Consider the following 14,050-nt stretch of genomic DNA (forward strand, 5'->3'; position numbering starts at 1 on the left):
TATAAATATTGGTGCATTTTTTAAATACATACATTGCTTTTGCTTTGTTCCATTAAATAAGAAAATATTTGTGTGGCACTTTGGGAAATTGCCGCTATTTCTGAAATGCAGTAAATGCAGAATACCCTATGCCCTCGAAGCACGACCAATCCTACCCCCAAACTACTTCATCTTTGTTGACTCCCACATGAAAGATTGGAGCTACTACTAAATGTTGAAGAACCAAGGCAAATCCATTAGCTTTTTGCAAACTTTATATTTAATATTACTCCTTTTATAGACATGTTTTTCCATCACACCCCCTAGCAATCGAATTAAGCCTCAGGCAACAAGATCCATTCTCTTGGTAAGGGATAGCAGATTGCTTCATCCTGAATCGATTCACAGGAGATGGGATGTACTTGTAGGTCGGTTTGAGACCGAGAACCGAATCCACAACATTTGTGAATTTGGAAAGTCAAGGAATTTTTAAATAGCTCATTCACTGTACAGAAGAACATTTTTAATCGTAAATACATTTCCTAACAAAATGGCACAGGAGGCTCTTTTAGTTTGATGTGTCAAATAAAAAAGAATAGGGGCAACAGGCTGGTAAGGTTTCACCTGTTAACTGATCGTGTGCCAATATTTGTTTCTTCCAAAGCTGACAGGAAAACCAATGTGTTCTGTTTTTGCTTTATCTGAGGAGTTGAGTAAGTTCCATTTGTCGTTGATATTGAACATCATGTACATTCACTAAATTTGTACGCTATTAACTTTCTGGAAACAAGGCTGCAGAATTCACCTAATGGCACCTATAGATATTTCTGCCAGAATGCGTGAGAACCAGGTGTCCGAGCCGAACTGCAAACGTAGAATAACATTTTTAACGACCCAGGCTTCCAAACTTTCATTTTTCTCTCAGGGATATTTTCCTTCTGTAAATATTGAGCAGACTATTCATAATGAACCCCATCAAACCATATCTGGACTCTTTTTTGTAACTCACTACTTGGTTAGCCAAGAATAGCAGTTGCCCCAAATGATGATAAGAAAGGGCCTATCTAGTGATTCACGTGATTGGAGGGAACATCTTTGTCTATGCACACTTACAAATCATCAAGTGTGATGACACACCTTTCTGATCACAGAATCCTTTTAATTTGTAATTCGCTGAAGGTCTAATTGGGCAAAGAATTTTGGATTTATTTTACTAGATGGGCCCTTTACCATCAAATTAGTATAACTTTACTTCAAATCTTCTGGTTTTATATGTTTCATTCTCATGAAACCTTTCTTTCCCTTAAAAAAATATTTTGTTAAAAAACACTATGATATGAGAGGGCGATAGACTATTTGGTTTCTTCTATGTAGATGTTCTTAAATTAATGCATATAAATTTACTTCTCATCCCTTTTCTTTCCTGTTTCGCAAAGCAACCAACACACTTATCCCTTCTCCTTCTCAAAAGTCACTTGTTGAGTGTCAAGTCTCTCTGTGCATCATTCCTTAAGACAAATTGAGACTTCACCAGGGGGCTCATGGGTAGAAAGGCCGTGTTTTCACTTGCACTGTCCTCTGTTTCTATATTTGCCAGTTCATAGTCCTCTGACTTTCTCCTGGCGTCAGTCAGAATTCGAATCTGCTCCTGCACAGTCTCTAGCAAAATTTTCACCTCCTGCTGTTCTGCCACGAGACAGCTGCTGGGCGTGGCACTTGCCCCGACAAGTTCAACAGAATAGGAGTTTTTACACCGCTGGATGTCCGCTGCCCCGGAAACGTCCTTCATCTGCATGCAGGCGTCATCCCGTCCCTCAGAGGGGATGATGGGAACCGAGCTGGACCGAGCAGACGAACCTCCTAGTAAGTCCTTTTGATCCAAGTTAGTACAACAGGATTGCGTCTCTCTTGAAGGCAGTTGCATATTTATCGATGTGTACGGTGGATTCTTCATACCAGAAGGTGACTGTCTAGATAAAGAGAAAACAAAGAAACAGTCAGTAGGCAGCCATTTTGAACTTGTAATGAATCACGAGGTAGATACACTGTGGGCTGAGAGTATGGGGAACAAAGGGCCTTATTTATCAAACTGTTGCATCACTGCTTGAAAACAGCGATGCAACAGTTTTCACTGCGCCCTCCTTGCGACATGATGGATGTGTCATATTTACTGTGCGACGCATTGTGTCACAAGGAATGACAGCTACATCAGTATTATTGACGTATCTATTAGTGCAAAACTGACACATTGCTGGAGTTGTGTCGGAAGCATGACGCAACACCAGCACTGCAGGGGGAAGGGCTATGATTCTAGCACTGCGTTACTATCACGCCTGCCATGAGGCAGGCTTAAGGATTTGACGCAGTGGCGTCCTAGAAGTGGTAGAGTGAAATCTGATAGATTTCACTGTGCCACTTTTACGACGCCTTCTTGCATAAGAACTCCCACCCTGCATACATTATAACTGAAGCAGGTATAATGTGGCGAAGGGCTTTACAAAATGACGCATCTGACTAGATGCGTCACTTTGTAAATATGCGGCAATGTGGCGCATTGTTTACGCCGCCACTGCGTCACGGAAAGAGACACAACTGCGGCGCAAAAGTGTCGCAAGAGGCTCATCAATATGCCCCAAAATGTCTTGCATTGCATAAAACACATCAAGTCATTCTTTTGGCCTATTTGACACACTGTTGTGGCCAACAAAGTGCCAGGTGAAATGACACAGAATGGCAGCTTGTGGTAGTATCAAAACATTGTTCCCAGGAGCTGGAAGGGGCAACAATTATTTAAAAAATATATATTACATTCTTCGCCAAAAGGTATTTTGTAGGTGATGCTACTGAACTTGCCAAATTTTGGAGGTGAAAATATCCTGCAAGCATTAAAATGCCATCACGCAAGTCATCACAAAATTGATCGCAACCAATGTCTGCGCCTTTCTTCAAAGTGTAACGAAGTCATAATGAGCAACCGGCCAGGGCATATAATAGCGGCAAATAAATATGTAATCTCTTGAGTCAAGAGAAATGACACGCTGTGTAATAAAACCACATTAGTACAGCCATCCGAATGTCTGCAATTGTGGATCTCTTTAGGGACAGTGCTCTGCAGTAGCAAAAATCGATGCTCATATTTTTTTCTGTTGTGGACAAATACAAAAAAAGATTTTTTATACAAAGGAGATTTGGCCTCTGGAAAAGAATGTATAAAATAGCGCACCTTATTATAAAATGGTGCTAAATAGCACGTTGATGAGTATTAGTATTGGCCTAAAAATTTGCACCGCGCTGGCAGTTAATGTAATCTGGCCCTCGGTATCTCTCTCCTTGCTGACAAATAAGGCATTACTCTACAGCCTAACACATTTTGTAACACCTAGTTCAATATCTTTCACCACGAACAGCTGGGACCTAAATACCATTCAATCAAAATGCCTCCCACTCAATCAAACATAAACTCTGACATTCTCATTTCAGAGCGAGCTGCCTGGATGGCGATGTGAGGAGCACAGACAACACAGATTTGCTGAAATATCTCATTAGGCACCCAGTCTCTCTGCTGCTTAATTAGTAGTGTGGTAAGTAAACTCCAATTAAATCTGAACTTTAACCTCTCGGCTGTCAGGCCTTGTTGCAAATGATTAAAGGTGGCAGGAGTGGAATGAAAGCCCCGTGCGGTATGAGAAAAAAAGCAACAGTTACAATATAGTCTCAGAAAATTGGCATTATCATCTAGAAATGCATCGGCCATGTTTGCTGTACGTGTCAATGCACCTGAGGGTGGGGACCATATGCTCTTATGATGTACACTTATTTTTCACAAATAATTATCAGGTTTTATTTCTTCTACCATACGCGAGAGATATCTTTGGTAATCTGTGGGTTTGCGTTCTTACTCTGCAGTGACAGGTTTTTATTCAAGTCTTGCAACCGTCCTAAAACAGTGCAGTTATATGCATTTTGCATCTATTGACACAATGTCAGTTTCTTTGCTTTCAGACTAATGTCATGTGATGGGATTTCTTGTGATCGGACAATTGTCACACATTGTTATTACCCGGCAAAGTAAATTGTAACCCTGGGCTTAGTGGGGCAACGCGGAGGTCCACGGAGTTGCGAACAAACTCAGTGAAACTCCGCTCGGCTCCACCACTCCCCTCCACCCCCCCTATATTAACAAGTAATTCTCCATTACCTAAAAGTAAATTAAAATCACTTACCTGTACTGCCCTCCTCGTCCTCGCCGTTTGGGTAATCCTTGGGAAAACTGCGAATGCACGCGCGCCCACGCGGTTTGTGCGGGCCTGTGCGCATGTGCAGTTTTCTCAAGGATTAGCCAGACGGCGAGGAAGAGGAGTAGGGAAGCCCAGGGCTGCCGCAGTACAGATAAGTGGTTTTCATATACTTTTAAGTAATGTAGAATTATTTGTCAATATAGGGGGGGAGGAGGCGGGGGCTGGCCAACTCTGCTCCGCTATTGAGTGTGCGGGGATTTGCCTTCTCCGTGTTCTCCGCGGAACGCGGAGGAGGCAAATCTCCCCACACTCTGCGGGCGGAGCGGAGTTCTCCACCCAGGCTTAGTAAGTTGGTGGTTTTGAAACAGAAACAAATGCCTTTTTCTGTCAGAGAATGTTAGCAAGCGTGCATTTAAATATGGGGATATTTGACTTAAAGATTTTTCTAGTGCTGACAATGATGCGATAGGCCTTGAGGAGTTGTCTTAATGTTCTTTACTCAGGAGAAAACAGAGCACTGTTGGCCTTAATCTTTCACAGCGTTTGTGCAAGGTAATCAAGTAAAAACACAAAATAAACTAAACTTTTGGGATGATTTCTATATATATATAAATCAAAAGTATTTACATTTCTACATTAATTAGATACTTAACATTTAACCATGTTTACTTCAAAGTAAACAAAAATGTCAATTTTGGTGCAAACCTTTGATACTGGCCATATTTATTAAATAAGGTATGTTATTTGAAATATTTTATTATTTGATCACATTTACTTAGAGGAGTTAATATACTGCAAAATGTTATATCATTAGTTCAAGTTAACATATTTTCATTAATTCAGATTTATACTATATATAAAAATATTTCTGCAATATATTTTTTAAATATTAACTTTATAAAACGTTGTATTCTTTCTCATACGTAAATCTACCCCCTAGAGTTTAGGGATTTCCACAGACAGATGAAAAGTTACTTGTCCTATTAAGACCAGGAAGCTATCCCCGAATAACCAGGTGGGGTGATTGGATATACTGTGTTCCCTTTTTACTGCTTTTAACCGTTTTTTACCACGCCCACTTTTAATAATCTTTGTATGTACTCATTATTATCACTAATGTTTAATGTTTTTTAAACTGATGAAATGCGTACTTGTTATTTTATTGATTCTGCTTTTATGATTTTAACAATCGAATAAAGCTTGTTTTGACTTGACTTGACTTGTCCTAACTTAGTGATTGTAGGTCCTTTTGTAGGACAATCCAGTCCCTATTTTAGGGGATGGAAACACATAAGTCTATACCTAGGTATAAATTTCCACTTGGAAATGATAAAAAGTGAATAATTACACCGAATGTAGGTGTAAACCAACATGTGACTAAACCTACACATGTTTATTTCCCTTTTTGAATCAAGAGCTTTGCTCTTTCTTCTGTAATATTTTGTGGTTCTTATATATTGAATACATCATCCATCTTATAATGTTTTCATTGATTAACATACATGTAATTGGCATAAGCCGACACTTATTGCAGTTATCCAACTATTAAGTTTAAAATGAAGGGGACTTTCCAGATTTAGGATCAGATTTAGACTTTGGAGATTGGACTACCATCGTCGTGGCGGTGGAGGCCTTAATGTCTGTCACCCTAATGGATGGTAGTTCATCCGATTTAGAGATGACAGCCAATCCACTGGTAATTTTTGTACACTAAAAGGAACTACGTCAGAGCGGTTCCCTTCAAAGTACAAATTGTGTGTTGGATGCCAGACATTTACCAAACTTTAAATATTTTTTTGTTTTTCTAAAACAAACTCTCAAAGTAGAATTTTCTTGCTCTTTATGTTCTTTCCTGTCCCTCACCATCTAGTTTTTCTTGGCGAGAATGGATAGAAAAAAAAACATCAGTCTATCCACTCTGAACAGAGTGGACTATGTCATAGCTTTACTCTGACGATCCTTACTCCATCAGGCTGTCGGAGGAAGCTTTCTGTCGACAGAGCCAACATGGGCACCACCGATGGAAAGCTGATGGTCAAGCCATCTCTAAAAGAGGCAGGTAGACTGTGAGTTTGGTGACAGGGTTATTCAATGCAATTATCCCCGTCTACAAAACTCAACATCACAACTTTAAAGTTTCTAGTTGTAATTGTGTGTTTTTTTTAAATAATAGCAAGATTACATAGTATAGAAAATGTGCTGAAAGTTATACAGCACACTCCGATGACCTCTGCCTCTAAGTCCAATAATTCTTTTCAGGCAGTGACTGCAAAAATAGAGGGATCAGGCTTCACAGATAAATTTGTGCTAGTTTTGCAAAATGCCAAAAGCTGGATGGTCCGATTTAGAGTCAAAGAGAAGGAACACTTACAAGGCAGAGGGTTGGCCAAAGCATTGACGCTGAGGAAAGATCTTGGCCAGTGTAGATACATTGTAAGCTAATGTTAATCAAAATAATTACATAAAAAGGGGTGTCCAAGATTGAAAAGGGAAATCCTAAAGCAAGTCTGCATGCCCATCATAGCAGAAACATTTCTGTAAGGAAACGTTTCATAAACTTGGTAAAATAAAATGTAAGAAAATGAAACAAAGTAAAATATTTTCAATGTTTGCACTGTGCCTGCAGTGAACATGATGAACCTGAATTCCCCATCAAAGACCAAACCTGAAGGCACTTTCACAAAGAAGAGCTTCAGATGTACTCTGGCGAGGAAAAGATAGGAGGGTTTTGGAACGACTACAAATATATTATCTCTGGAATGTCTTGACTTATACCAGGTGTTCCCCTTCTGTCTGGACAAGCTATACCTCTCTGAAGAGTTCTAGCTAGAGTGAAACAGAGTGCCAGGCGAAGCACATTGGCAATCAAATCAAAATTGACCATACCCCACTTTGGGAATACCACACTCTCAGGACACGCCAGGAGATTAATTTTCTCAAGATTTACTGACTTCTCGTAATGCTTATCGGCTGAGGTGCAGCATTGCTCACACGTGTGTCTCATGGTGTGTTCTGGGAGTGCGTTATTCCCGCTGTGAGGTTTGGACAACTTTTGATTTGACTGCCGGTGTGCTTTGCAGGTGCATGCACCACCTTCCACCGCTCCGTGATCTGAGAAGGAGCAAGTAAGAAAGGATATATATATATATATATATATATATATATATATATATATATATATATATATATATATATATATATATATATATATATATATATATATATATATATATATATATATATATATATATATATATATATATCTATATCAAAATCTAAACAGGAAGCCCCATTGAAGCAAAGCCACACGAAGTTCAGATCAGCACGTTTATTTGCATCCATTTCACTGCTCGCTCCTTGACAGCTTTCAGAGCAATCTTTGAACATGTAAAGCCTGACGCGTTTCAGGAAATAGTCCTTTCTTCAGAGGCATTGTTCACGAAGGGCTGGAAGAGCAGTTTCTGGCCGCGTCTGCTCATATAATCACTGGCACCTGCCACAATGGGCGTGGCTTGGTCACAAAGCCTTCTGTGCCTTGTAGTACGCTGGCCCTCTTCCCACAGTGGGGCCACTCAACAGTCCTTGCAATTTGAACCAAGTATTCACCAAGTAGAGTAAAGTAAAGCGCTGTAAGCCCTCAGATTGCGCTTTGCAGCAGTGAACTCGTGCTCAAGGCAGCACCACCTGCATTGGAGCTGCTCTTGTCTTCATTCCGTCTTTGCAAGCCCCTTCTCAGAGCCTGCACGAACCCTGCATAAGGTGGGCCTCGTTTCTCGACTGGGCAAACAGCCGATATCCATCAAAATCTAAACAGGAAGCCCCATTGAAGCAAAGCCACACGAAGTTCAGATCAGCACGTTTATTTGCATCCATTTCACTGCTCGCTCCTTGACAGCTTTCAGAGCAATCTTTGAACATGTAAAGCCTGACGCGTTTCAGGAAATAGTCCTTTCTTCAGAGGCATAGTTCACGAAGGGCTGGAAGAGCAGTTTCTGGCCGCGTCTGCTCATATATATATATATATACACTAACTAACTCACTAAGGGCCCGATTCACAGAATGAACTTAAGACTAAATCCTAAACTTACTACTATTTGGTATTCACAGAATGCACTTACTACTTTCGGGATTCACAGAGTGAACTTACTACTTTCGGGATTCACAGAATAAACTTACTACTTTCGGTATTCACAGAATAGATTTAAGACTACTAACTCTAAGTCCGAACTCGGGCTGGAAATTCCGGCCCGGAGGCGGAGCTTCCGGCTTGGGGGCGGAGCTTGCGTCCCGGAGGCGGAGCTTCCGGCCCGGTGTCGGAGCTTGCGGCCCAGAGGTGGAGATTTCAGCATGGCTAACATCTCCACCTCCGAGCCGGAAGCTCCGCCTCCCAGCTGCAAGCCCCGCCTCCAGCCCGCAAGCTCCGCCCCCAAGCCGGAAGCTCCGCTTCCGGGTCAGAATTTCCAGCCCGAGTTCGGACTTAGAGTTAGTAGTCTTAAATCTATTCTGTGAATACCGAAAGTAGTACGTTTATTCTGTGAATCCCGAAAGTAGTAAGTTCACTCTGTGAATCCCGAAAGTCGTAAGTGCATTCTGTGAATACCAAATAGTAGTAAGTTTAGGATTTAGTCTTAAGTTCATTCTGTGAATCGGGCCCTAGATCTCCTTTGGTCTAGCATATATATCTCACTGACTGAGTTCAGGTTTTTTGCGAAACATGGGTTCACTAGAGAGCCATGAAGACCCATACAACGTTTACAATATAATGTAAGTTTTTCCATTTCCTGGATTTGCATTCATTCGATAATCCTTGAACAAATGTGCGACAGAATGAGGAATTATGTAGTAAGACTCATATGCCAAAGTTCCTTGTATGTGTTCTCAGAGTGAAAAAGGTAATGTCTGAAACAAATGAATGTGTCAGTATGAAAGTAATTTTGATTAAGCACTTTATGGTCTGATGATGAATTTGCTACCTTTAAAATCAATCATCATGCGGCCCAGTGAGGAAAAAATTACAAAGCTGCGGATTGAGCATAAATGTGCCCGAAAGAGATGTGCAAAGTACAGGCCTAGTGTGGGCATCCCATTTACACTGCAGTTGCTCTCTCTCTTTGCACAATTCTGGATTGGATGTACATTCAGGATTGAAAAAAGGTTTGTCCCTTCTCAATCGGAGGTGCCGCCCTTAAAATTGGAGAGAGCTTACATGCTTGACATCAACCAGAGTTGATTTTGTTTGGAGTGTTGTGTTATGCTGGTTGGCACACGTAATAATTCAACAAGTGGTGGGCAATAAAGTCTGTTCCGCCAGCAGAGTTGGTGAGTTTTGGCCTCTCTGCGTTACACATATAATGCACAGTTCTGGCAAAATTCCACTAACCGCTGCAGGGTGGAGTTTTTCTTAGGCCAGACTCGCCAATGATAAGTCAGTGAGTGCGAGTGATATTTGGCACTCACTAGTGAGATTTTCGGTCACTATGAGGACACCTGGTGAAATTTCCCCAATGTGTCCATTCGTCTTCAGAAAGCTGCAGCTTGAGTAGAAAATGTACTCGAGCGCCAGCAAAATTACCTCGAGAAGCTGTGCCCTCTGGTGCGCCACTTCGTGCCATTGTGGTGATTTTTCAGTGCGGAATGAACTTCAAGCACAAAAAAATCAGCACAAGAAGCAATGTGCCTAATTCTGCCCATTTACCGAATTCTGCAGAATTTCGCTGAGTTTTCATGTAACTCTGTGGAATTCTGCAGAGTGATGAAGCTCAGCAAGTTGATATACAATGATATACAGAGATGTGCATAAAAAGTGACTCACTTCCATATGGTATGCCAATTTCCTGAGATTGCTCAATATTGCACCTGCATAGATAGACCCAACAATCTCTAGAATTGTACCTAGCTAAAACACCCTAACTCCGAAAGTGGCCCTCCTGGGAATTATGGATGAGCTTGATGGAACGTGGGGAGAAAGAAGATAAGAGAGACATTACACCCTCCTGGAAATCACCCAGACCACACAGCTTGAAACTGTAGAGATTTGGCATGAACTGATGTGCCAAGCAAGAAAAACTGATCTATATTGTTGGTCACCCATACAAAGTTATCCCTTTGCACTGTATGTATGTGTATAAATGCCATAAATTAAAAAAAAGAAGGTGCCCTCAGAAATTCAACACAATTTGGGTCAGGGGGTGGGAGCATTATGGCTCATCTACTATAATGAGGAATGAAACCAGCAATATTTATCCACCTTAGCAATTTGTTGAAGCAGGGGGAGGTGATGGGAGGGGAGGAGAGGGCTAGATCAGGACAGACAGTTTATTTTGCTTTTGTTACTATAAGCTTGTTAAACTCAATAGAACCTGTTTATAAAAAAGTGACTTTTGCACAGTGTTGCACCAGAGGCAATAACATGATACTGTTTTGTGTGCTACATGTACTAACTCAGATATTTTTTGAGTTAATGTATGTGCTGTGGATAGAAAAACGTAAACACCCCGACCTCTTCTTTATCAGTGCAGCACAAGGAATAGGATCATGATATGTTCCTGTGGATTAAAATCAGGACAATGAGTCACTACTTCTCGGAACGTATTATACAAAGGGCCTGCTTCTTGCACTTCTGAGGAACTTTGACATTACAGGACAAGATGCAGACACTTTTGCTGCCCATTCTGTAATATGGATTGTGCTGGATTTAAATGTACAACAATCAATTTCAAGGGGTTGCGATCCTCATATATATGGAGACTGATATGTAAACAAGAAAATTGTTTGCCTTTGCACTCATGTATCATATTACAGATGCAGGCACAGACACAAAGAGGCAATCAGCAGTGTGCTACAAGAGCTGGCTCACAGTCAACTCAACCACATCCCCAAGGATGCCTCTGGGAGGGAATGTGCCTGGGACCCAGCGACCGACAGGCATTCCCCTAAAGGTGGGTGCAATCCCTCACTGCAACCTGCACGCAGGGGCTTCCGCGACACCCTTTAAAAGTGATGCCAAATCGACTCATACGGAGAAAGGTAGACCAGTGTCTTTAAAGAGCCAATCCGCCTTTCACTAATGTGCTAACCACAGTACAGGCTCAAATGTGCGATTGCACTCAGGGTACACGATGGCACAGAGTGGTCTTTTGCACCCTATCTGTCATGAGGCTCTTGAGTTTTTGATACCCTATTAACATATGGGGTAAGAAAACAGTTCCATGCTTTTCAGTCACTTAGCATTGCATGATACTCTTCTTTCTTATTTTCTCAGTTGGATATGTGATGGTCATATTTTGAAAAAGAGAAGCCTTTAGTCCCTTTTGTGTTCTCCAGCCATTGTATAAGATGGAGAGCCTATACAATACGATTAATAGCTGCTACTTAAAATATATAAAATCGCTGAGTAGCTAGTGGTTTCATGCTTCATGTCACATAGATCTTCACATACAAAAGTATGATGTACTTATTTAACACATCAATGGAAAGTCCTGACTGATGCTTGTCCAGCCAGTTATAGTTATGGTCTGTAATGAATAGGTTGTTTATAGCATAACAATATGGATGCATATGGCACTGGCTGTTAAAGCTGCAAATGTACTCACCTAATTTAATGTTAACCGAATCTACACTCACATCAACTACATACCCTACCTTTGTGAATATCGAAATGTCACCATAATGGCAATTTTACTCTGCCTATGTAAAATGCTGCCAAAGGAGAACAAGTGAGTGAATTTAGGCTTGGTAATTCATGTATGTCAATTGGTTACTGTGTTCACCTTTGTTCAATTTATGCATGTAAAATTCTTTGCAACTTTAGCACTAAGTTAGGATCTAAACATACATTTTGAAACAGTTTTAAAAAATTATACTTTTTCAGCTGAAAACCCATGGATCATCCTTGTTCATGGTACACATTTTTTTCTGAAACGAACAGGTTGCTCTTAACTGTTGGCTTTGTAACGTATATGTATATTAATGTTCATTACAGTGCAATAATTCTAAGCTTGTTGTTGGACTTTGCCCTTTTTGCCTTCCTCCTGGTATGTTTTCTGACCCGGTGTTGTTGGTTTTAGCACTCTGGGCACTTTGTCACTGCTGTCCAGTGTAAAGTGCATGTGCTCTCTATGGTGAAACATGGTAAGATTGGTCTACACTTGTTTGGCATATTTAATTTACCTATCAGTCCCTTGTAAGGTGGTATCACAGATACCCAGGGACAATAAATTAAAAGCTACTGGTGGGCTGGCAGCGCTGCTTGGGCCACCCACCAAAGTAGCCTTTGAAACCTGTCTCAGGTCTCTGCCATTGCAGGGCCTGCGCGCTCAGTTTACTGCTGCTGTAATGTGACATATAAAGTGGGTGCCACATCTGTGACTCCCCTTTTATTACATGTCAGTCACCCCTAAGGTAGGCCCTAGATAGCCCTATGGAGAGGGTGCAATGTAGATAAAAGGTAGTACATGTGCCTTAACTGTGTTGCATGTCCTGGTATTGACAAACAGTCATTTTGGTTTCTCACTACAGTGAGGCTGCCCTCTCATAGAAATGCATTGGGGACTCCCTGATAATTGTTTCAGTGGTAATTCTTGATCTGAGGGGAGTAGCGTTAACAAGTTTGGTATGTTTGGAATAGTTATAATTAATGCTGCATAATGGTGTTTGCATATTTATTGTCACTGTTTTAGAAATTGCACTTTTAGAAGTGATGCAAGAGTTATAGTTGAGCAGAATGCACTCCCTTACTTAATCTGTTTCATAGTTAGTTTTTTTGTTTTGTATTCTAGTGCACTAATTGGAAAGGGCTTTCATATTTGCTCGTAATAATTGTGGATCACATTCTGTATCTTTGAGTACTCACTTCAGCTTGAGTTCTTTGCAGCAGGCAAGGGGGATTATTATCTTATTTAGTTGAGCATGCTTCTAATAAAAGATGCAGGGTGGGATTGAGCAAGGGTTAACCACAGGGGGAGATAACAGCACGTACACACAAATGTAAAATGTTAACTTGCTTTTGAACAGATGGTTTAAATGTCCCTTTTTATTATCATTTCAGTACATGGTGAGTGCTTTTTCTTCTATAACCTAAGCACGAGGAGAGGGGACTGCACGAGCATTGGAGACTACGCTCCGAGAATCAGCAAGGCAGGAAGCCAGGCAACAGACACCTGACTGTGGGTGGGGCTCCCAGAGGGAGAGAGAGAGAGCCCACGTTATTCTTGTGGTTGTTGTGACCCGGGCGGTGATGAGCACGAGCCGGAGCCCTGCAGGCTCCAATTTCTCAACTTCACGCCTTCCCCTGACTGGGAGAGGGAGAGGCGGGTCCCGAGTAAGTGACCCAGCCCTAAGTGAAGACAGAGCCCCTGGGGGAAAAAAGGAAGCAGCAGCATAAGGATCATCAGTTGAGGCATGGAGCCCCCACCGGAACCTCTTGGACCCAGTGACTGCACCCCGGTAACAGCGGGTGAGTGCCTTGGGCGACGGAGTGTCCCGGGTCGCGCAGTGGTTTTTTGACCCAAGGGGGCCATTGGCATGTTTTTCACATGGATGCTTAAGTAGCACCAACTCTTCTCTCTGCATTTGCTGTGTTGCTCAGCTGCGCTGCAAGGCTGTGGGCACCTGCACATTTGAGTGGTATCGGGGGCAACCTGGCTCTAAGAGAGTATTGCAGGGCCAGACCAGGACAGGGCCTCCACTTGAGGAAGCACTGACTGGTGGGCAGTGACACTGAGAGGGAGGTGATTTGGGCCTCCTACGGATTATTGGCACTAAGCCTTGGGGTGCTCCAGGATGCCTGTGGGCAAGAGATTTCCCTACTGTGGTGCACTGCTGATTTCTGCCTA

The 14,050-nt window shown here is 41.7% G+C and overlaps 1 protein-coding gene across 2 annotated transcripts in view; it reads right to left on the minus strand.

The window, feature by feature from the left end:
• Positions 1–264: 264 nt before the first annotated feature.
• NRG3 (neuregulin 3) overlaps positions 265–14,050 on the minus strand; it is a 1,733,439-nt gene continuing 1,719,653 nt past the window's right edge. For both annotated transcript variants that reach the window (XM_078641127.1, XM_078641126.1), the window contains one exon: positions 265–1,949. In XM_078641127.1, coding sequence (XP_078497253.1) covers positions 1,451–1,949 — 499 coding nt within the window. In that variant the 3' untranslated portion in view covers positions 265–1,450. The remainder of the gene's footprint in view (positions 1,950–14,050) is intronic.

Source organism: Lissotriton helveticus, chromosome 5_1 (assembly GCF_964261635.1).
Source record: "Lissotriton helveticus chromosome 5_1, aLisHel1.1, whole genome shotgun sequence".
NCBI lineage: Eukaryota > Metazoa > Chordata > Amphibia > Caudata > Salamandridae > Lissotriton > Lissotriton helveticus.